This window comes from Chiloscyllium plagiosum, unplaced genomic scaffold (assembly GCF_037043375.1).
Source record: "Chiloscyllium plagiosum isolate Xiang-an unplaced genomic scaffold, Cpla_swu_hap1 HiC_scaffold_29, whole genome shotgun sequence".
In the NCBI taxonomy this organism is placed as follows: Eukaryota; Metazoa; Chordata; class Chondrichthyes; order Orectolobiformes; family Hemiscylliidae; genus Chiloscyllium; species Chiloscyllium plagiosum.
The window spans coordinates 36,940,504-36,966,062 of NW_028270167.1; the positions used below are offsets into that span (position 1 = coordinate 36,940,504).

General features: G+C 41.5%; 1 protein-coding gene across 7 annotated transcripts in view; it reads right to left on the reverse strand.

The window, feature by feature from the left end:
* Positions 1-25,559, reverse strand: part of kirrel3a (kirre like nephrin family adhesion molecule 3a) — a 638,457-nt gene that overhangs the window by 137,337 nt on the left and 475,561 nt on the right. For all 7 annotated transcript variants that reach the window (XM_087976494.1, XM_043676912.2, XM_087976497.1 and 4 more), the window contains exon 5: positions 18,057-18,207. In XM_087976494.1, the coding sequence (XP_087832620.1) occupies positions 18,057-18,207 (151 nt within the window). The remainder of the gene's footprint in view (positions 1-18,056; positions 18,208-25,559) is intronic.

The following is a 25,559-nucleotide window of genomic DNA, read 5'->3' on the forward strand; positions in this document are numbered from 1 at the left end:
CCGTTGGTCTGGATGGTTCTGCCTAAGTGAGTAACATATTCTGCTGTAGGTAGAGGGTATTAACAGTCAGCCTGTGCTGAGTTCGCAAAAAGACTTTGAGTGATTTGTCTATTCATTACTTTTAATGATAAAACCTAAAATATGCATCTGCAGTAAAATCTGGGGTAATAAGCAGTCCATTGATCAGTTTAAAAAGCTGAACAAACAGACCTGCATTTATGTTACACCAGTGAGGTACATCTTAATGTGTAAGTGATGCCAGGGATGCAGGAGACATAGAAACATTGACAAGATAAGCCATTCGGCCATTCAATATGATCATGGCTGATCATCCAACTCAAGATTCTGTTCTGCTTTCTCTCCATATCCTTTGAACCCTTTAGCACTAAAAAAATTATGTCAAACTTCCTCTTGAAAACATTCAATGTTTTGGCCAGTTTCTGTGGCAGAGAATTCTATAGACTTAACAGTTAAGAAACTTCTCTTAATTTCAGTCCAAAATGGCCTCACCTGTATCCTCAGACTGTGACCCCTGGTTCTAAACTCCTAGTCATCGGGAACATCCTTCCTACATTTAGCTTATCATGGTCTGATAGAATTTTCTAGGTTTCTTATAATTTACGCATAGCAAGATCCCAAGCTAGCAATGGGATATGGACCAAAAAATGCTTTACTTTTATTGATTGAAGGATAAAACTGATAAGAATACTAGTTAAAATCTCCTGTTGTAATTGAAATAGTTCCACGGGGACTTGTAAGTTCACCTGAGAGGCAGACAGGTTCTTAGTATAACGTTTCATATGGATGCCGACACCTTTGATAGCACTGCAGTTACCTCAGTTTATCACTGGATGTCAGCCTCAATTTTGTGCTCAAACCAAAGAATCATAGTGTAGCAAAGCAACCCTACAGTGTGGAAGCAGGCCATTTGGCCCATCGAGTCCACACTGACCCTCCAAAGAGCATCCCACCCAGACCCACACCCTTTACCCTATCCCTGTAATCCTGCACTTGCCATGATTTACCCAACGAGCTTGCACATCCCTGGACACTATGGATAGTTTATCATGGCCAGTCCACCTAAACTGCACATCTTTAGACTGTGGAAGGAAACCATAGCACTTGGAAGAATCCTCTGCAGGCACATGGAGAACGTGCAAACTCCACACAGACAGTTACCAAGACTGGGATTGAACCTGGATCCCTGGTGCTGTGAGACAGCAATGCTAACCATTGAGCAATGTTGCTGCTGTCAAATCTCTGCAGAAACTCATGGTCTCCTCACTTAGGTGTGAGGATTCTATCCACTAGGCTTTGTCTAACACCCAGGCGACAAATTCAACATCTCAAAAGGAAATGAGCTGACATGTAGCAGCTGTTAACTGGGTAGGTGAGTTGAGTACAGATTAACAAAATGCAGGAATAAAGATACTGTTCAAAAAGTAGTGAAATGATAAGAACCCTGTGGTAGAGAAACAAATTTATAATGCAAAGAAACGATAGTGGATATATGGAGAAGTCGTTCAACAATTTGTACTCAAAAAAACCAATTTAGCTTTGTAAACAGAGTAGCAACATCTCAGGTAGAGGAAGGCACTAAAAGAAATCACTTTTAACAAGAGAATGTATTGAGGAAGCTAAAGTGGATCTAGCTAAGTGATAGTGGAAAAGAGGACAATGGGTGGGAAAGTTTCGCTTCCGATATGAATCAAAGCTCAAAGATGAATCAACAGTATTATCAGATGACTGCAGGCTGGCTATAGATAATGTTAAAAAGTGCAAACAATTTAAGGAGTTACCACTTATGTGCTTTTAACTGCAAAGGTCATATTTTCCCTTTGCCTATTAAACAGAACTTAAATCAAGATTGAAAGCTTGAAATTCAAAGGCTCAATCCAGAAAAAAGTGTTTGGTTTATCCAGGATTTTGCATGCTGTCAAAGTGGATACTTTGAGCAATTTAGCGAGGATTATGGTTATACCTCAGGGTCTAAGGAGAGTGAGAAACCGAAGTAACTAACGTTAAAAAATCCCTAATAAATTAATGGCAGAGAAAGAGACAACAGGGGACTTTAAGGCAGTTCACTTCACTTATCAGAGGGAAAATGCTAGTATCCATTATTAAATCTATGCCAACAGAGCACTTTGAAAATCATACCATTATTAGGCATGCTTTCATTAAAGGGAAATCATGTTTGACAAATCAATTGGAGTTTTATGAAGATCTAACTATCATAGTAAATAAAGGGAAGCCAGCAGATGCAATATATTTGAATTTTCAAAAGACATTTAGCAAAGTGCAATGAAAGGTTGCTACATGAGAACTCACTGGGTTGCAGTTGATGTACCTGTGTAAATTAAGGATTGGGTAAATGACACAAGCATCAATAGTGGGACCTCAATTATTTATAATCTATATTGATGAATAGGCAAAGTGACAGAATAATATGCCTGTGTTTTGTGAATGATACAAAGCTAGATGATAATGTTAGCTGTGAAGATGGCATCATGGACTGAATGCTAAAATTCAGACCAGCTCACAGTGAGGGGAACTGACAACATGTTGGGAACCAAATGGATTCAACAGCACTTCTGTCTGTGGCTTTCTAACTCTGACATGACATTTCAGTCCACCTCCAGATTGTCTGGCCAACAGGAACAGACAGCTGTGATGGTGATCAACAGCTTCACAATATAAAGGGAGCCCTCTGAGTGGAGGCAAGTCAGACGTTCCAGAAATGAACTAGGAGATGGATAAATTATGCATTATCTTGTAAAGACTATACCATAGATTTCAGAGGCCGAGATGGACATATGCTGTAGGCATTACAGTCTGGCAAGGAAAGTATGAACATGCAACACAGGAGCAGAAATAGGCCATTTGGCCCTCTGTTGTTCAACAGTATCATAGCTGCTCTGGTTGTGTTTTGACTTCCACAATCCCACTTATCAGTGGAAACTTCAGACTCTCTTCCCTCACCAGAATCTACCTACTTTCATCTTAAAAATATTCAGTGATCTCCCCTCCATTACTGTTTGCATCAGAGGCTCTTCACCTATAGTTGGGAAGAAGAGGGGATCCATGTAACAAGAGGTACCCTAATCAGGGCAGGAAAATTGTGTGGCAGGGTGAATTCAAGTGCGTAACTCCTCACTCTGCCTTCCTTAGCCTTTTCCTGTACAACACCACCCAAAACCACACCTTGCAAAGTGCATCCATCCAGCTTGCTTCAGGCATCTCCTGATCATTCATCACTGACCCCCTCATCACATCCACCTCTCACACGCACACCCCAAAAATATTTTCTTGCAATCTCTTCTCTATTCTCTGTCGCTGGAGGTGAAACAGAGTGCAGAATCCCAGGAGAAGACCAGCATGTGGCCTCCCCCTGTTATCTCCACATTGTCAGTAAGCTTCATCATTGACACCAGAAACACGGGGCTATCTCATTTACATAGTGATAAAATGAACTATCACATCATGCACAAAACACTCAGACAGTAGCAAAACAGAAGGATGAAAAGATGTCTCTATGAAGAGAGTTTTATTTTTGATTCTAGGACAATTGTGTTTGGATTTTGGGTTAAGCACAGTGAGATCAGAATTAATGTACAAATGGCTGAACTGCCTCAGATGAGCTGAATCAGACCATCTCCTGAAGTATTCCTGGCAGCTAAATGAGTGGTTGCATTTGCCCTCACCACATGAGAGTCTTCCATCTCTTCTTCCTGCAGCACCGTTCTGCTTTGTTGCTCAATGTTGTGGCAACAAGAGATGGTCAAAGGCTCCCAACTCCCAAAGTCTCACTATTACCTACAAGGCACAAATCACTCATGTGAAATGCTCTTTAATTGTCTGAATGAGGACAGCTCCAACAACTCTCAGGAGGCTTTACACCATCTTAGACAAAGGAGCTTCTTAATCAGCATACTATTCACCAAGAGAAAGTGAGGTCTGCAGATGCTGGAGATCAGAGCTGAAAATGTATTGCTGGAACAGCGCAGCAGGTCAGGTAGCATCCAGGGAACAGGAGAATCGATGTTTCAGGCATAAGCCCTTCTTCAGGAATCTAGGTTAGAATCTTCGAGGAGAAAGTGAGGTCTGCAGATGCTAGAGATCAGAGCTGAAAATGTGTTGCTGGAACAGCACAGCAGGTCAGGCAGCATCCAGGGAACAGGAGAATTGATGTTTCGGGCATAAGCCCTTCTTCAGGAATCCTAGATTCCTGAAGAAGGGCTTATGCCCGAAACGTCGATTCTCCTGTTCCCTGGATGCTGCCTGACCTGCTGCGCTGTTCCAGCAACACATTTTCATACTATTCACCAGCTTTACCATTCAAATCCTCTAGCACTGATGCACACTCACAGCATATGTGCTAACTACAGAAAACACTGCAGCAACTTACCAACATACCTTTGAATCACCTTCCAAACCCACAAGGGCAGCAGATACATGGGAACGCCATCACCTGCAAGCTCCCCTCCAAGCCATTCACCTTCCTGACTTGGAAACTTTTCACCGTTCCTTCAGTGTCAATCCTGGAACTCCTACTCTAACAGCATTATGGCATACCTACACCACATGGATTGCAGCAGCTCAAAAAAACAACACACCAACATCTTCAAGGTCATTAAAGATGGACAGTAAATGTCATCTTTACCAGTTCTGCATGAAAGGACACTGAGGGCAAAGGTGAGATCAGGAATCCAAGCCAGTTAAATATACTGACATGTACTCCAGCTGTACTGATTAGTTACTGATCAGTCTCACAATATTGAAGTGCAGTGCCGGGAGGATGTGACCAAGACAAGACTGGACCATTCTTAACCAAACAATAGCCACTGTAACAGGGTTTTAAATAAAACTTCCGCCAGACCTCATTCGGAATTAAGTTTTGGTCTTTCTATCACAGGAAGGATATCATGACTGTACCATAGGTACAGAAATGGAAACAAGAGCAGATCCTGACTTGAAAGCATTGAACAATGCAGATAAACTGATCGTTTACTAATCCTTAACCAGTCCATCAAAGTTTTGCTGCCACATGAATGAAAGCAAGGTGCTGAGCTAGCTGGATCAGTCAATAAAGGCTAATGTTAAGGATTTGCATGGATCTCATTTGGAGTTCTTTGGCCACCTTTGATCCCATCCCAGAAAGATGTTACAAGTTGGAGAAGATGCAAAAAAGGACATCATAGGTGAAGAAAGAACATGTAGCTATGAAGAGAGACTTGATGCCTTAAGTTTTATTTGATCGAGAAATGGAAAAATGTGATTCCTGAATTTTATGGTATTAGAAACATAGAGAAGATGCAAGGAGGTACCATGTATGAAGTGATAGAGTCCTCTCTTAAATACCCTAAAAGCAGAAAAACCTAAGGCTGAGTATTAAGATGGAGAATAGGGATTAGAAGGTGGCTGTCTAAAATCGGTCATTTTCAAAATTTGCTGCTTAAGCCTGCTTTGCCATTTAATAAGTTTGGAGCTGATGGCCTCAGCTTCATCTTCCTGACTATGTCTGATGACCATTAGGTCTGCAGTTGCCTGTATTCTGTCTTGCTCTCTTTTTAAATCAACAATTACTTAGTGAAGAGGAAATAAAAATAGACATAAATGGGTCATTTTTAGGTTGACAAGATGTGATAAGTGGAGTGCCATGGAGATCAGTGCTATGGTCTCAACCATTCACAATTAATGACTTGAATGAAGGGATCGACTGTATTGTTGTTAAATTTGCTGATGACACAAAGACAGATAAGAATGTAAATTGTGAACAACTGTATGGAGTTTACATAGGGATATAGATAGGAATATATAGGAAAATATGAACTTGTCCAGGTATGTCCTGTTCATAGAGAGTAGACAAAATCCAATCTGATCAAATACCACATGATCAATCTAGTACCAAACATCAACAATATGATGGAAGGTGTCTTTGATAGTACTAATGGAGCACATCCACAGCAATAATCTACTCATTGACACATGGTTTGGAATCCACCAAGGACATTCTGTTCCAGACCTCATTATGGCCATGGTATAGACATGGACTGAAGCTGAAATCAAGAGGCGACCTGAAGGTAACTGCCTTTCACTAAAGGAATTGTTTGGCTGAATCGAAGAAGGCTCGTAAGCCTGAAATTAATGGATGTTATGGGTAAATTCCAACTGGTTAAAGTTATGCTTAGTACAAAGGAAAGAAGTCGTGGCTGTTGGAGACAAAGTATCCTTAACCATACAATTGCTGGCAGTGTCTCATACCCAGTCATCTTCATCTGTTCCATCATTGTCCATCTTTCCATTATTAAGTCATAAATGGGATTGTTAGTTATCACTGCAGTGTTTGATTCCATTTACAATTCCATAGATCTACACCATGCACATTTGAAAATGGAAAGACTTAAGTATATCCCAATCAACAATTGCCTCCTGGTCTAGAAAACCAATCCCTATTTTCAAGTACCTATATGGCCTCTGTTCCCCCCGATTGTTTCTTGGATCATTTATGTAAATTTACCAACCACATAGAGAACATAGAACAGTGCAGGATAGTACATGCCCTTTAGCCCTTAATGTAATACCGAACATTTATCCTGCTCTAAGTTCAAACTAATGTACATACCCTACATTTTACTATTACCATGTGGCTTTCCAAGAGTCGCTTGAATGTCCCTAATGTCTCTGACTCTACTACCACCGCTGACAATGCATTCCATGCACCAACCACTTTCTGTGTAATGAACCTACCTTTGACATTTCGCCTAAACCTTCCTCCAATCACCTTAAAATTATGCCCTCTCATGATAGCCATTTCCACCCTTGGAAAAAGTCTCTGGCTATCCACTCTTCCTATGCCTCTCATCATTTTATACACCGCCATCAAGTCACCTCTCTTCCTTCTTTGCTTCAATGAGAAAAGCCCCAGCTCCCTCAACCTTTGTTCATAAGACATGCCCTCCAGTCCAGGCAACATTCTGGGAAATCTCCTTTGCACCCTCTCTAAAGCTTCACACCCTTCCTATAATGAAATGGCCAGAACTGAACACAATATTCTAAGTGTTGTCTAACCAGGGCTTTAAAGAGCATAACCTCGCGGGTCTGTCCCTCCATACTGCCAAGTCCTGCCTTTAACCCTGTAATCTGCATTCAAATTCAACCTTCCAAAATGAATCACTCCACACATTTCCAGGTTGAAATGCATCTGCCAATTCTCAACACAGCTCTGCAACTCTCAATGTTCTGTTGCAATCCATAACAGCCCTCCACACTATTCACAACCCTGTCAACCTTCGTGCCATCGGCAAACTTACTAACCCACTCTTCCACTTCCTCATCCAAGTCATTTATAAAAGAAGAGGTCCCAGAACAGATCCCTGCAGAACACCACTGGTCACCGACCTCCAGGCTACATACCTTACATCTATTACCACCCTCTGTCTTCTGAGGGCCAGCTAATCCTGTATCCAGACTGGGGTGCTTGAAAAGCCCAGCAAGTCAGGCAGTATCTGAGGAGCATGAGAATTGAGGTTTCGGGCAAGAGCCCTTCATCGGCTCTTTCCCAAAACATTAATTCTCCTGCTTCTCGGATGCTGCTGACCTGCTATGCTTTTCCAGCACCCCAGTCTTGATTCTGATATCCAGCATTTGCAGTCCTCACTTTCTCCCAATTCTGTATCTAGACAGCCAAATTTCTCTGTATCCCATGCCTCTTTACTTTCTGAATGAGGCTATCATGGGGAACCTTATCAAAAGCCATGCTAAAATCCAGATATACCACATTATCTGCTCTGTTTTGTCACCTGCCCCTCACAAAACCATGCTGACTATCTCCAGTCAAGCTATGTTTTTCCAAATAATCAGAAATCCTGTGTCTCAGAATCCTCTCCAATAATTTGCCCACCACCGATGTAAGACTGACTGGTCTATAATCCCCAGAATTATCCCTATTCCCTTTCTTGAACAAGGGAATAACATTTGTCACCCCTCCCCCCCACCAATTATGTGGCATACTCCCGTGGACAGTGAGGACGCAAAGATCATTGCCAAAGGCGCAGCAATCTCTTCCCTTGCTTCCTGTAAACCTTGTGTATATCCCATCCAACCCAGGGGTTTTATCCATTCTAAAGTCTTCCAAATTTTCCACATCCTCCTTCTTAATATCAACCTGTTCGAGCATATCAGCCTGTTTCACACTGTCCTCACAAACGAGACAGTCTCTCTCACTAGTGAATGCAGAAGCAAATTATTTATTAAGGACCATCCCTCCTCCTCCGACTCCGGGCACAAGTTCCCTCCACTATCCCTGATTGGCCCTACTCTCACTCTGGTCATTCTCTTGTTCCTCACATAAGTGTAGAACACCTTGGGTTTTCCTTAATCCTATCAAGGATAGCATCATGCCCCCTTGCAGCTCTCCTAGTCCATTCTTCAGTTCTTTCCTGGCTACCTTGTAAGCCTGTAGAGCCCTGTCTAATCCTTGCTTCCTCAACATTAAGTCAGCTTCCTTCTTCCTCTTGACTAGATGTTCCACATCTCTTGTCACCCAAGGTTCCCTCACCTTACCATTCCTTCCTTGCCTCAAAATTAAAAATCAAACAACACCAGGTTATAGTCCAACAGCTTTCGGAGCGCTGCCCCTTCATCAGGTGGAAAGCTAGTGCTTCCAATTAAACCTGTTGGACTGTGCCCTGGTGTTGTGTGATTTTTAACTTTGTACACCCCAGTCCAACACTGGCATCTCCAAATCATTCCTTGCCTCAGTGGAACAAACCTATCTAACTTGTTTTATTACACTCTCATGTCAGTTGGTACCTGCTGATGATTTCTGCTGGATTCTGGGCACCACCTATTGAGTGCTCTACTTAAACCTTCTGCCCAATGTTCAGGTTGAGCTATTCATTACTTAGGTGCCAGTCATGGGCATCTATCATTTTTGCCATGACATTCATGTAATGGACAGTGTACTCTGGGGGCAACACAAATAAAGGAAGTTTGTCCAGATGTTTGCTGTATAGTATTTCTGTGTTAGTTCCACAGTGCAATCTTTGTAAGTTTGGGGAAGGGAAAACATATTCAGTTCAAATTGTGTTTCAGCCCATTTGGGTGATGATGTGAACTGCCAGTGTAAGCACAGGATTGTGAATGGTGGTCTCAGATTTTTGTCATTGTCTTGACGATACCATGAATGGTGATCAAGGCCAGGTCTTTACACTCTGGTTGGCAATGATTACTGTCAGGTCTACAATATAAAATATCTGGGGTGACTGGATGAATATTTTATATTGACATTTGAGCGTGATAGATCTCAAACTGCATGCGGTCTGTGTGGTGTTGATTGGTCAAATCATCACCTGCTACTTCTGCTGGAGCATAGAATTCAGTGTGTGAACTGGAAAGATGTTTACGCATGCCCTGAATATAGATTATGCTGATCCTGTAGCTATGGCATATAACCTGGAAAAAGTGGTAAAGGTTTCTGTTGGTATCACTGAGCCAAAATATACTTTGATGCTCACTGCGCTGAATGTCAGCTCACTATATGAGTCAATTATCTAGTCGTCATCTGGTGATAAATTGGCTGAACATTTTTTAAGGACGTCTTAATGCTGTTGGATGTTTGGAACGCTGTACCTGTGTGACCTCTGGTTGTTGGGTCTGGAGTTATATGTAGGCCAGACCCAATAAGGATGGCAGTTTCCTTCCCTTAAGGACATTAATGAACCAGATGGGGTTTTCCCCGACAATCAGCAATAGATTCATGTCATCATTAAACTCTTAATTCCAGCTATTTACTGAATTCAAATTTCACCATCTGCCATGGCTGGATTTGAACACAGGTCACCAGAACGTTACCTGGGTCTCTAGATTAAAAGTTCAATGTTACGACGACTAGGCCTTCGCCTCCCCTCAGGAATGCAAGACAACGTCATGGTGGATGCAGGAGACTGCACCTTCCACATGCTTTGCCTGTGTCCTGGCTACCATACCAATACTGGTAGCTGCAACCAACACTTACAGGTATTGTTGTCCAGCTTCAAAAGATTGATATTGTCTCCCATCTCTTTATGTGTGAATATCGTGATTTTTTTCCCATAAACTGGCATTGAAGCTATAACTGGCTCAGTTATTTGTTCAGCATTTCAGCTTCTGAAATATTGTATTCCTTGATCTTATCACAGCACCTGCTGACAAGCTGATCAATAGTTTCTTGTGTCTGTAAAACGTCAGCTATAATTAGCATAGACTGATGTTCATCTTCACACAACCTGACCATCTAGCATGTTCCACAGTGCAACAGGGTCTTTCTGATCCTCATCAGACAGGTACAAAGTGTTGCATTTATGCAGCCCGCATTTCCAATGGCTATCTTTATTTTCACTGTCTGGTCAATTAGCTTCTAAGACAAGGTGTAGTTTCACTCTTGCTTTTAAAAGCTGAAATTTGTATTGGAAATCTGTGGACTTCCAGTTCAAAATGATGAATTTGTAACTAACTCCCTCATCTTTTATAGATCCTCCGACCTGTAGGGGGTTTGTAACATCTCAACTTTGCGGGGAGATTCATCAGTTGTTCATTTTGCTTTTGTTTGGCTGCATATCAGCTTTTTAACCACACATCCTGGTGGCGCTGTTTTCCTGTTTGCATGTTACTTTTGTCTTTGTGCAGGAATGGCACCTAAGGATTCATCAATGGCCTTCCCACATGTTCTGCCCAGTGAAAAACAGATTATATAGCACAACTCTCCTGAACCAATTTATTGTTCCCATCCATCACCAATCCCACAAATGAGGTATTCACTGTTCTGTGTTGTGAGTATCTAGTTCATGGTTGATAGGGTTTAATTATATAAGTTTTACTTTAAAGAATTAAAGTTTAACTGTAGAAATGCGATTTATGCAATTAAAGCAAGAGTCTATTACACTTAAATGTTTAACCGCTAGAAAAATAAGATCTTAAAACAGCAGGTGGGTTTATTTAGCTGAAGATCAGGAAATCTGATGTCTAAACTGCTTGCAAAGAAGCACATTCTAGAAGGTGATTTTTGTTTTAGGAGTGAGACCGAAGTTAATTTAAAAGCATTCAGTGGTCTCCGAAAGATTGTAAATCCCATTTTCTTCATATGATCAAAGAAGAAATTTTAAATGAGGTATAACTAATTTAAAGTTTAGTTTGAAAATAACTCAGAGCAGACTGCATTATCCTGGAAGTAGTTAGGGCTTAGAAAAGGCTGCCTGGCTTCATTTGATCTGAGTTTTTACTGAGAGAGGATTATCGTTGCAGTTTGGACCTGATGCGGTTCTATAGTTATGTAGCTCACTGAAAAGATTGCCAAAGTAAATGACTTTTTATCAGGCAAGCCCGTGAAACTGAATAATATACTGAGCATATTGCAGATGGATTTTAATCCAAGTTTGAATCATGTGAGGGAAAGGAACTGGAATAATTCACAGTTTGAAGCTAGCAAGATAATCTATAACAGGCCTCATAATGTCTTAATGCGAAATAATCAGCTGAATCGGCATAGAAGTATAAATAAGTAACAATAACAAGGGACCACAGTGTGCTACAAGGATCAGTGCTGGGTCCACTGCTTTTTGTTATTTACATAAATGATTTGGATGTGAACATAGGCGATACGGTTAGTAAGTTTGCAGATGACACCAAAATTGGAGGTATAATGAACATTGAAAATGATTACCAAGTATAACGAGATCTTAATCAGATGGGCCAATGGACTGAGGAGCAGCAGATAGACTTTAATTTAGATAAATATGAGATGTTGCATTTTGGAAAGACTAATCAGGCAGGACTTATACACTGAATGGTAAGGTCCTGGGGAGTATTGCTGAACAAAGAGACTTTGGTGTGCAAGTTCATAGTTCCTTGAACCTATAGCCACAGGTTGACAGGATAGTGAAGGAAGCGTTTGGTATGTTTGTCTTTATTGGTAAATACATTGAATATAGGAATTGGGAGGATATGTTGCAGCTGTCCAGGACATTGGTTAGGCCACTTTTGGAATACTGCATGCAGTTCTGGTATCTCTGCTATAGGTTGTGAAACTTTAAAGGGTTCAGAAAAGATTTACAAGGATGGTGCCAGGGTTGGAGTGTTTGAGCTATAGGGAGAGGCTGAGTAGGCTGGGGCTGTTTTCCCTGAAGCATCGGAGGCTGAGGCGTGACCTTATAGAGGTTTATAAAATCATGAGGGGCAGGGACAGGGTGAACAGCCAAAGTCTATTCCCCAGGGTAGAAGAGTCAAAATCTAGAGGGCATAGGTTTAAGGTGAGAAGAGGAAGATTTAAAAGGGACCTAAGGGGCAACTGTTTCACGCAGAGGGTAGTGTGTGTATGGAATGAGCTGTCAGAGTGGAGGCTGGCACAATAACAACATTTATAAGGCATCTTCATGGGTATATGAATAGGAAGGGTTTAGAATGATATGGGCAAAATGCTGGCAAAAGGGACTAGATTATTTTAGGATATCTGGTTAGCGTGGACGAGTTGGACCAAAGGATCTGTTTCTGTATTGTCCAACTTTATGAATCTATAAGAGATTGATGCATCCACAATTAAAGAGACCAAATGGAAGGTTTACTTCTGAGAATAGCCAGAGCTGAGGTGAATTCTCCAGAAGGTGTAAATACATTGGGGTGGTTCAGAGGAGGTTTATTAAATTGATACCTGGAATTAGTGGGTTGTCTTACAGGGAAACTTTGTGTAGACTCGACTTGTTTCCAGTTGAATTTAGAAAAGTCAGGGGTATTTGATTGAAGATGGTATGATCTGGAATGGTCTTGACAAAGTGGATGTGGAAAGGATGTTTCTTCTGAGGGGTCAGTCCAGAGCAGGGGGGGGGGGGGAAGCACCATTTTAAAATAAGGGGTCACCCTTTGAGGATGCTAATGAGAGGATCTTTTCACTCTCTATGTTGTGAGATTTTAAGGTGGTGATAGATTACTGTTAGGTAAGGGAATCAAAAGTTATTAGTCATAAATTGGAATGTGGAATTGGAAACATAAAAATATGACCTCATTGAATGGCAGAACAGGGTTGAGAGGTCAAACGCTCTGTCTATGTTTCTAATCCATATATTCATTGGATTGGCAGTTTTATAAATGGTTTCTACATGTGGAAATAACTTGAAGATTGCTGTGTCTTATACTAGAAATCTTAGGGAAATAAGAAATATTCTTTGAAGAGGTAACAAGTAGGTTAGACCAGGAAAACCCAGTGGATGTCATCTATCTAGACTTCCAAAAGGCCTTTGATAAGGTGCCTCGTGGGAGGTTGCTGAGTAAGGTGAGGGCTCATGGCATTTGAGGTGAACTATTGGCGTGGATTGGGGATTGGCTGTCTGATAGAAGGCAGCGAGTTGGAACAAAAGGTTCTTTTTCGGAATGGCAGTTGGTAACAAGTGGGGTCCCGCAGGGTTCAGTGTTAGGGCCGCAGTTGTTCACTTTATACATTAATGATCTAGATGAAGGAACAGGGGGCATTCTGGCGAAGTTCGCCGATGATACAAAGTTAGGAGGACAGGCAGGTAGTACTGAGGAGATGGGAAGGCTGCAGAAAGATTTGGACAGTTTAGGAGAGTGGTCCAGGAAATGGCTGATGAAATTCAATGTGAGCAAGTGCGAGGTCTTGCACTTTGGGAAAAAAATACAGGCATGGATGATTTTTTAAACGGTGAGAAAATTCATAAAGCCAAAGTACAAAGGGATCTGGGAATGCTCGTCCAGAATTCTCTAAAGGTTGACTTGCAGGTTGAGTCCGTGATTAAGAAAGCAAATGTAATGTTGTCATTTATCTCAATACGGTTAGAATATAAAAGCAGCGATGTGCTTCTCAGACTTTATCAAGCTCTTGTTAGGCCCCATTTAGAATACTGTGTCCAATTTTGGGTCCCACACCTCAGGAAGGACATACTGGCAATGGAACATGTCCAGCAGATATTCACATAGATGATTCCTGGAATGGTAGGCCTAACATATGATGAATGGCTAAGGATCCTGGGATTGTATTCATTAGAGTTTAGAAGGTTGAGGGGAGATCTAATAGAAACTTACAAGATAATGCATGGCTTAGAAAGGGTGAATGCTGGGAAGTTGTTTCAGTTAGGTGGGGAGACTAGGACCCATGGGCATAGCCTTAAAATGAGAGGGGATCAATTTAGAATGGAAATGAGGAGACATTTCTTCAACTAGAGAGTGGTGCGCCTGTTGAATTCATTCCATGGAGCACAGTGGAGGCTGGGACTTTGGGTGTCTTCAAGGCAGAGATTGATAAATTCTTGATCTCACAAGGAATTAAGGGGAGAGTGCGGGTAAGTGGAATTGAAACACCCGTCAGCCATGACTAAGTGGCAGAGTGGAATCGATGGGCCAAATGGCCTTACTTCCATTCCTATGTCTTATGGTCTAAGTAAACCTGAATGTATAATAAACTTAACACAAAATATGTGAAGTTTAGTTTATTCATTGAGGAAAGTGGCTTTTGATGGCGGGGGCAGCATTTATTGCCCATTCTTAATTGCTCTTGAAAAGGTAGTAGTGAACTGCTTTCTTCAACCCGTTACAGTACCAATGGTATTGATACCTCTTTGTTATTGTTAAGGACAGCGTTCCAGGATTTTGATCCAGTGAGGTTGAAGGAACAGTGATTTATTTCCAAATCGGGACGGTGATTTGCAAATCAGTAGCTTAGATAGGAATTTGCAGGTGGTGGTGTTCCCATGTATCTGCTGCCATTGTCCTTAGATGGTAACAATTTTGGAAGATGCTATTGAAGGAGGTTTAGTGAATTTCTATGATGTGCCTTGTAGATAGTACGCATTGTTGCTACTGAGCATTGGTGGTGGAGGGAGTGGGTGTTTGTGGATGTGATGCCAATCAAGTGGGCTGCATGACTTGGACGGTGTCAAGCTTCTTGAGTGTGTTGAACTGCACCCATCCAGGCAAGTAGGAAGTATTCCATCACACTCACTGACTTGTGCCTTGTGCATGATGGAAATGCTTTGGAAGGTAAATTAATTGCTACAGTATTCCTAGACTCTTAGCTGCTCTTGTAGCCACTGCATTTATATAGTGAATCCAGTTATGTTTCTATTCAAATGTTATACCCAGGATGCTGATGGTGGGGCATTTGGTGATGATAATGTTATTGAATGTGAAGGGATTGTAGTTATATTGTCCTGTGATGGTTATTGCCTCCCACTTGCATGGTGCAAATGTTACGATCCTCTTGTCAGCTCAAACCTTAATATTGTCCAGTTCATTCTGCATTTGAACATGTACCCCTGCTGTATCTGAGGAGTTGTGAATGGTGCTGAACATTATATAACCATCAGGAACATCCCTTCTCATCTTATCATGGAGGGAAGGTCTTGATGACACAGCTGAAGATCACTGGGACTCGGACACTTCCCTGAGGAACTCCTGTGGAGATGTCCTGGAGCTTAGAAGACTAATCTCCAACAGCCATAACCACCTTCCTACAGTCAGATATTACTAATCAGCAAAGAGCCTTTCTCGATTCCCACTGACCCTAGATTTGCTAAGGCTCCTTTGCGCCAAGTTAATAGTGCTTGTTTTATTGCACTCATTTATATGTAATAATTTCTGTTTTCTTTAAAAAATATGGAATTTTGTAGCATGGTGATATAGGTTAAAATGGGCTAATCATATTTTGTTTTTAAATCTGCTGGTCCTTAACTTGACTGTAACATCAATAATGTACTAATTATATAGAAACTCTGATTCGCACAACGTCAGTGAATGTACAGCCTCAAACTCTTGCACCAAATCTTGAGCTGCGGTCTTCAAACATACAACACTGCCGCCATATTGGGTTTGTTAGTCCTTTACATTATCACCAATCATCCATTCTTGATTGGTATGCTGTAAGTTTGAGATCTATTACAGGATAGACAGATTTACTTGAGCTATTCTGCAACCACCATTATTCACAGCAACAACTGAACAACGCACTACATTAATTAGGTGCTTGTCTAATGCTTCTTTCTATCCTGCTTCCTTGATCAGATCTTTGCCTATTCCCATAAAGTGATATCACAATACTTGCCTTTGTTACCCAATCAACTTCCTTCATGGCTGATAGCATATTGTTTAATAACACTGTTTTAATATAATTAATTTCTGAATTCAGTTAAGAGTTAGTGGCACATACAGTTTGGTCTGTATGTCTGAAATAGTTTAGTGATTACCTTGGCGAGACTCACACAGCTTGGAAAAATGCATGCTGTAAATTTCAGGTTGGCAGTTTTTGCAAAAGGTTTGACTGAAGCTGGATGTGTAAAACAGTATTTCATGATGAAAGGAGACGTTTTAGCACTGTTAAGAAATAGATTACCTCAGTGTAAGCAACTTAGTTTGAAAGTTCCAGACGAGAAGTGTTTGGTTACAGACCTGAAGGAGTTGTTTGAAGCTGAGAAAGTAAAAGCTCAGCATGGAATGGCTCCAGAAAGGGGCTATAAGATTATCAAGGTGGGGAACTAAAGCCACAGTTAAATTAAGCCCAATGTAGGATAGAGAAATCTGGAATCAATACTATACAGGAGTGATTATAATTTACCCTGAGAATCACCATTTTTAAATGTGTATTACATATAAATAGTTTGGTTTACTCTATTTTAATTTTGTATCTTCAATTTTATATTTCAGTCTGCATTTATGGCATTTTGTGTGTGTGTGTGTTTCAGTGAAAGCTACCTTGATAAAATCAAGAAAGCATATGATCTATCAAGTCAGATTTCAATCCAAAAATAACATCAGCTGAGATGGTAACATCCTTACATATGATTGTTAAAGGAATGGCTTTGAAATGGAAATATTTAACTTTTTTTTGTGTCTCGAAGCTGTGGCTATTATGAACACCACTGAGTTCCAAGTACTAAGAATCCCTTCAGTTCAGCAGTTGGTCCATTGAAAGAGCTACTGAAGTGAATGCTTGACAGTTTAAAGAAATGAAAATAGAATACTTTACATTTGATGTGATTTCTGAGTATACAGTTGTTTGTTTACACGCCTGAATTGCCATGTAAGCGATTAAACTTACTTTCTGTAGAAATAGTGTTTCTTTTCTTTGCTTTCAAAATAATTCCCATTGCCTGGCTTCTGAGAACTAGGATACTAACTGTTTGGCAATGGAGGATAAATGGGGTGGCACTGTGACTCCGTGGTTAGCACTACTGCCTCACAGCGCCAGGGACATGGTTCGATTTCAGTTTTGGGTGATTGTCTGTGTGGAGTTTGCACATTAACTCTGTGTTTTCATGGGTTTCCACCGAGTGCTCCAGTTTCCTCCCACAATCCAAAGATGTGCAGGTTAGGTGAATTGGCCATGCTAAATTTCACATAGTGTTCATGGATGTGTAGGTTAGGTGCATTAGTCAGGGATAAATGTAGAGTAATGGGGTAGGGGAATGGGTCTGGGTGGGCTATTCTTCGGAGGGTCAGTATGGACTTGTTGGGCCAAATGGCTTGTTTCCACACTGCAGGGATTCTATGATCGATGGGAGGCATTGAGTGGCATTGTGTTCTGATTGGATATAGGAAATCTGATGGGAATGGAGAGGGCATAGAAGGAGCATAGGTCTCAGAAGTGTTATCCTTTTAACAGTGTGAGGATCAGGGCAGCAATCATTGAAGTTCAACCAGTCCACATGCACCTTAGCACTCCTCCCATATACCACTGGGGATTGTACATTGCACTGCAAAGCTGAACTCTGAAAATGCAAAACTTGGAAAATTCAGTCATGAATTGTGTGTGCATCTTGAAAATCAGGTAAGTGCCCATTTCATATTTTAGGCATTTGAAAACGAAATTCAGCCCCTGATGTTAGTTTTCACTGAATTTCAGTTGTCTATTATGGACAGCAGTGATTTTATATCTCTACTCACATCAATAGATAGAAGACAGCATGTTGGGCAGAAGCTGAAAACCTACCCCAGAGGCCCATTGGATAAGGTGCATTGTTTGCGTTCATGGCCAATGACATATGGAAAGTGGAATATCAGAATTGGAAAAGACAACTCACGTTGGATATCGATCGTGACCTCTGTTTCCCTGCCCTCTGGGACCGCTGCGTTCTTTGCTCTGCAGATGATACGTTGCCCATTTTCAATTTCTGATGGCGGGACATGCAGACTGCTGATTATACTCTCTCTTTTCCCATCTTTCAGAAGTCTCTGTGGAGGAAGTGATTTGAGTATTAGTAGAAGTTTGGTTGGGTCCCCATTGGCCTTGGTATTGGAAGATTGTAGGCTCCAAAGCCAATCCAACAATTTGAGTAAATAATCCGGGCTGTCAGCACCTCCAAAGGATCTAAAAGAAATGGATAAGCCTTCAAAATGTACCAGAAACTGAAAACCCTGGTACAATGCACAATCATTGGAGATACCTTGGGTGTAAACCTAAAAGGATGTAATTTCACTGAAAAGATTTTAGTATGTATCAATGTGTCCTATATCTAATGGACAACATTCAACCTTAGGCCACTAAGTAATAAATAACATTTACACCACACAAGTGCCAAACAATGGCCATTTCCAAAAAGAGACTGTCTAAACATCTTGATAATATTGCTTCACCTCAATATCAATGCCCTAGGATGTTAACACTAACCAGAAGCTGAACTGGATTAGCCATTTAAATACTGTAGCCATAAAAGCAGATCAGAGACTAGGAGTCCTGTAGTGAGTAACTCACCTCTTGACTCCCCACAGTCTGTTCACCATCTTTAAGGCATAAGTCAGGAGTGTGATGTAATACTCTCCACTTGCCTGGATGAGTACAGTTCCAGCAACATTCAAGAAGGTCACCAACATCCAGGAGAAAGAAACTTGCTTGATTTGAACCATTGGAGATTCTTCAGTAAGGAGAAGAAGAATGGCAGTAAGCTGGAACATGGAGTACTCATAGCAGCCATGATATTATTGAATCGCCAAGTAGAATTGAAGGGATAAGTAGCTTATTTCTGTTTCTAATTCATATATTTGAGTGTGTTCCTATAGTAATTAGAGGCGGTGTTGGGGGGCAGTGTTTGACTGGGTTGAGGGCAGGTGGGGAGTGGAGAGGGGAGCGCGGGCAATGTTGGAGGGGGCGATGTTAGACGGGGCTGGGTGCGGGTGGGGAGTGGACGGGGGGGGGGGGGCAGACGAGGAGCGGACGGGGGCACGGTGTTGGACGGGGTTTGGGCCAGTTGGGGGAAACGGAGTTGGGGGTGGGCGGGGAGCAGACATGAGGGCGGGCGAGGAAGTGGACAGGAGCGCCGTGTTGGACAGGGTATGGGTGGGTGGGGGGAACGGGATAAAGGTGCAGGCGGGAATTGGACAGGTGGCGGGCAGGGGCATGGGCGGAGTGGCCAGTGTTGGATGGGGTTTGGGGCGGGTGGTGTTGGACGGGGTTGGGGGCCGGGTGGGGAGTGCACAGGGGGCAGGCGGAGGGGCAGTGTTGGACAGGGTTAGGGGGGTTGGCTGGGGAGCGGGCGGAGAGTGGTGTTCGACGTGGTCTGGGGCGTTCTTCTGTATATCACCATTCCTTCACTATCATTGAGTCAGAATCCTGGAATTCTCTTCCTAACAGTACTGATGGTGTCCCTAAACGTCATGAACTGCAGTGATCCAAGAACGCCACCTTCTGAAAGTCAATTCAGTGTGTGCAATAAATTCTGAACACAGCCAGCAATGACGACATTTCGTGAATCAATCTAAAAAAATCCTGTGACTCTAATCTGATGAAGATCAGAACAAATTTTCTGTTTTTTTTTGTTTTTCTATCTGTGGGAATGTACTGAGGCCTAATTAGCTGTGGTATTTCTTGCTTTATGTTTGTAATTGTTTGTCAACTAGTACTCATTGACTGTCAAGCACTTTGGGACATCCTAAGATATTGAGAAGCAATGTATACATTTTTTTGTCTAGCTTTCCCTTGATAATGTGCACAGAGAAACTTTGCAATGTCACAGTAATTATAGACAGTGTGAAACTGTGGAGGGAAATGAAGAACACTTCTGAGGATACGGAGACAAACAACACAAAGAATGCTGAAAAATGTGGAGCTGGATACTAGGAGATATTCGGCTGGATCAGGATTGTTCTGAGCTTCAGTATAATGACTTACTGTTTATTATCTTTAGTAAGGATGCAATCAACTAGTTCAAACTGCAGCATAATTCAGACAAAAAGGAAAAGAACACGAAATTCAGGAAAACTAATGTCCCTTAAAATTCCTGTCAGTTTATGTGTAAATAGATTCATTATGTGTTCAAGATTACATCTACTTTTCAAAATCCACCTGTCCAAGCTCTGTCTTTGTGCCGTATTTGATGACTAAGCCTTTGACTTGTTTGCCATTCTCTTTCTTCTCTATATCAAAGGTCATTCCTTTTCTTCATCTAATCCCACTCCTATGTTGTCAATTCCACTTTATATTCATTAATGTCCTTCAGATGGCAAAATGTCAGTACTCTCATCACAATACAACAGCAAAATCACTAAGCCATGACTCCCTCTCAACCTCTCATGTCTTTTCTAAGTCCAAATGATGGTGACCACATCTTACACTGACATTCTTACCTTCACTGTATCATTTGAACCCACATATCTCCTCCATTGTTAAAGCCACTTCTCAGAACTTTTGGAATGGAATTAACTCAATTTTTTCTCATTCCTGCTCCAATAATATAACTTTTCTGTTGTGCAGTTAGAAATCTTATTATTAAATATCTGAGTAAAAGAGCTTTAAACATCTATGGGTTCAAGTCTCACTCCGGTATTTTATGCTATTATCTAGGCTGACACTCCAGTGCAGTATTGAGAGAGAGCTTTTTTTTTAGACATTAAACCAAGATCCCATCTGGCTCTTTAATGGATATGAAAGATCCCATGGCACCGGTCAAAGAAACAAATTATTTCCCCAGTTAATGTGATTTTGCTCTAAGCAAATCAGCTGCCACTTTTGCCAACATAACAACAGTGACTACGCATCAACAGTTCTTCATGGCTATAACGCTGTTCGGAATCTCCCGATGACATGAAAAGAGCAATATAAATGCAAATAAAAACAAAATGCTGCAGAAACTCATCAGTTTTGGCAGCTTCTGTGGAGAGAGAAACAAAGCTAATGTTTCGGAAATGGTTCAAAAAATTGTTCTCTTCAGTTAAGTCTAATCACTTTCCCTCTCCTGAGCTTGTGTGGAGGTAATGTTTCCCCCCTACTAATGTATTGGTCTCTTTGGTTGTTGTCTTGAAGATGTGTCTAAGGTTAAATAATGATTTTTAACCCATCACCTGAAAATCTGAATTGACCTTGAACAAAATTACATTTTATTTGATTTGGTTTATTTGATTGACAGAGGAACCTCAATTATCTGAACGAGATGGGTGGGCACTATTTCGTTTGGATAATTGATTCTTCGGTTGATTGATTCAATGCCTCTCCTCTAGGGCTCGGAGTTTTCTGAAACTTCTTTTTTCCTCACTCTGCCTACCTTGCTCCCCATCTCTGTCTCAGGGTTTGTTTCTGAGCAGACACACACTTGTTACATTGCTGTAACTCCACCCACCCCCATCAGTTCGATGGGATTTACACAGCGAGCAGTTGCTAAGCCCACTCCCTGTTAAGAAGACTAGGCAGCAGCACACTGCGCGTGAGCCCCCGCTGCCCCCCATCTGCCCCCACCCCAGTCCTCATCATCCCCCAACCCTGTCCACCGCGCATCCCATCCGTCCCCACCTTGCCCCCCCCCAACCCTGTCCGCACCCGCAACACCTTCCACCTGCTCCCCCCGTCTGCCCCTATCGTGCTCTCGTCCGCCCCGACCCCCATCTGCCCCACCCCAGCCCCTGTCCATCCCTCAACCCCATCCACCCTCATCCCCAAACCCGTCCATCCCCACCCACGCCCCGTCACCCATGCTCCTTGTCTGCCCTTGCCCCCCCCAACCAATCCACCTCCATCCTGGTCCCATCCCCCAAACCCATCCACCCACGCCCCCCCCAACCGTCTGCGCCCCCCCCAACTCGTCCACGCCCCCAACTCCATCTACCCATGCCCCACCCGTCTGCCCCCACCCCCACCTTCGTCTGCCTCCCATCCTGCCCACGTCCACTCCCCATCCCCTGTCTGCTCCCAACTCCATTCATCTGTGCCCCACCCCACCAACACCACCCCCTTATCAGTGTTGAAATACCTCTCTGATGTAATGTTTCTATTGGGACCTTGAGATCTTCAAATAATCCAAAATTCGGATAATTGATATGCGGATAATCGAGGTTCCTCCGTATTTGTTGATTCATGTGTGCTTTGTTACAAAATACAGTGAAAAATATTGTATAGTATCTCCATTTTAAAACACAACAAACCCCAAAACATTGAATATAAAGGCTGAAAAATGAAAGTGACTTGAAATCACATCTGAAATAAACAGCTAGTTTGCATTACCATATATCCTACATTTCAAAACAATTGATTTGGAGTTGGCAATGCAGCAAAGAAGAACCCAAAGACAATTACTTCAGAGGACTCTGATTGTGCTAATAGAATAAGAAATATGGTTCAATGTCCAGATATACCACTGGTTAGAAACAGACATTAAACTAAATCACCTGAATAGTGGGATACTGGCAGAGAAAAGAAATTCAAAAATCTGAGATTATAATCAGGTTATAATTGGATTATGTTTGAATTAACGGTCATTTAGAGAGGACAGTCACATGATAAGCAAACACTTTTTATCTTTATCAGCAAAACTGATGACAAAAGCTTATGGAGCTCCTGAAATGGGATAACTTGGGCTCCCTCCCTGTTTCTCCAACTCACCTGAGAAGTTTCCAGCTGAGTTTGCTTTTATAATTGTTCAGGATGATGCTGCAGAGAGTTCTTAAAAGAAGTCAACCCAGTACTCATATTTCCAGATGGATTAAAAAAAAACTAATCATCTACAACATCAGTTCTGAGGAAGGGTCACAGGACCTGAAACATTAACTCTGATTTCTCTCCACAGATGCTGCCAGACCTGCTGAGCTTTTCCAGCAATTTCTGTTTTTGTTTCTGATTTACAGCATCCACAGTTCTTTCGGTTTTAAACCTAGTCATTTACATTTTTAAATTAGAAGCATTAAGACTCAGAATTCATCCTGAAGCCAACTGAGTCACAAATTACAGTGTATGAAATTTTACTTTTTATGGACTCTAATTTGTCCAAGCTATCTTTCTTTACTATAATCTGTATTCATGTGCATACAACCTTTCATATGTGCATGTCAGTAATTTTTAAAAATTAGTTTACTTGAATTGATCTCATGCTAATCTCTTTCACAATAACCCAGGATATACATTCGTGCTTGGGTATCCTTGGAGAGGGAGCACATAGTGTCCACCAGTAATTCAGAGTAGAGAGATATGGGCACCTTAGGGGGTGGACTCATTTATCTTCAATTTCAACTCATTTTTACTTACCACCTTCCCCCTCTCCCTCACCTTTGACGGTTTGCATGTGCATGGGCTTTCCAGTTGCATTATTCAACTGGAAAACATGGGTGATGTATCAGTGGTGGTTAATAGATGAAAGAAAGCACAGTGATTTGGTGAAGGGAAAGGAAGTTTATTTTTGTATGTAAGAGCACTTCAAGATATTAAAAAATGAAAAACAAGCAAACAAGCCCAGGAGATGGCAAAAATTGATCTGTCTTCAATTGATCACAACACTGTTGACAATATATTTAAAAAAGAATGAACAAATAGTTCTGGTTCTGGAATCTTTTCAAGAATCTGTCAGCTTTGAGAGAGAGGTTGAATTTTTTTTATTAAAGTAAGTTATGGGTTATTTTATTTAGAATAGTGTGAATTGTTTTAGGATGTTATAGTTTGTCTCAGCTGTTGTGGTGCTATTTGTAACAGCGGTCAAAGTTTAAGTAGGATTTTCTAAGCAGATTATTGAATCTGGATTGACTTAAAGCCTTCTCAGTGAGATGGAAACTGTTAATATAAAACACTTTTTTTTCATCTGAATAGTTAGACCATCAACCAGAGAAAAGTGTTAAGAAGGAGCGTATAACTGTAATAACATTGAGTTAACAGAGTGTGGTAGGGGTAATGTATGCAACTCAATGCTGTCTTCACTTGCTCATATTTGTGGTTAGTCTCAGGCTTCTGCTCCTCACTAATTGTTGGCTCCTCCCATCTCCAAAAATGACAGCAATGAAGACTTTTGCTGGGAGATCAACATTAAAAAGAGTACAATAATTCTAAATACATACAATGTCACTCTGCAAAGCTCCAACACAGTTGGATGAATTATTGCTATGTTAAAGACTGCAACCTGAGATAGGGTTATAGTTTTCACTACAATTTTGCTTCCCTGTTTGATTTTTACCATTTCTGCTTCAATGATGCATCATGGAACATTCTCCTGCCAACTCCAGACCTATTCGAGTTACATTTCAAATGAGGTTAAACAGCAACTAGAAAAGGACTTTGGAACAAAACACCTTCATTCCTTTGAGCTTCTCCTGTCATTCTAGAATTGATGTGCACCTTTATTTACCATCTTTGATACATGTCCCTTACTAATCAAAATCTTTCAGATCCCAGCATTCATTGCCTTTTCGGGGCTGGGAAAGAGGTATACAGATCTCCACTACTCTTGATGTGAAAAAGTACTTTCCAATTAATGATCTTGTTTTGAAGTTAACACTATCTGATGTCAAAAGACATACATAAACAAGGAATAATTCCTTGTGAACACAGGCCTTCCTTAAGTACAATAATCTCAGGTAGCTGACAGAATGGCTGCTGTGATAATGGAAAAGGATAGCATTAGCACTTCTAAGGTGTGGGATGCGACCTATTTCCCAAGCAATGTAAAAACAGCTTTCCTTAGCATTCAAACCACGCAGTTTGTGTTTGGGTTTTTGACAGGGGGCTGGGATAGAGAACAGCTCATTCTCCAGCACAATCATCCCTCGCCTCGATGAGCACTAAATTCATGGAGAAAGGAAACCTGAGAAGGATGGAAGTTAATTTAATTTTAAAATGAGTTAGAGAGAGAGAGCTGTTTAATCAGCTACATTCAGCTGTGTCAGCTTTACACTCTTACTTCAGACAATGATTAACTTATGAACTGTAATTAAAGACAGGTGCTGTATTAGTCCACAATTGGATTGCTAAGAGGTCTTCTATTTTTCTGTATTTCTGACCACATCATGATTGTTTCAGCTACTAGGTTGGAGTGAAGGGTGTCAGTGTGACCTTTCCTTTAGATTGCTGTCGTCAGATTGCTATTACTGCCACCAACAACCCATCAAAACCCGGCCAGTCACACTAACTCACCTAAAACACAGCTAATTCCTCCTCTCTCCTTCATCTCACTCTCTCTCCACTTCATCTCACTTCACACCATCTCAACCCACTCCATCCAACCACACACCACCTCAACCCACTCCATCCCACCACACACCACTCCTACCTATTCTGACATGTCACACACCACCTCAACCCATTCTATTCCACCACACACCACCCCAACCCACTCCATCCC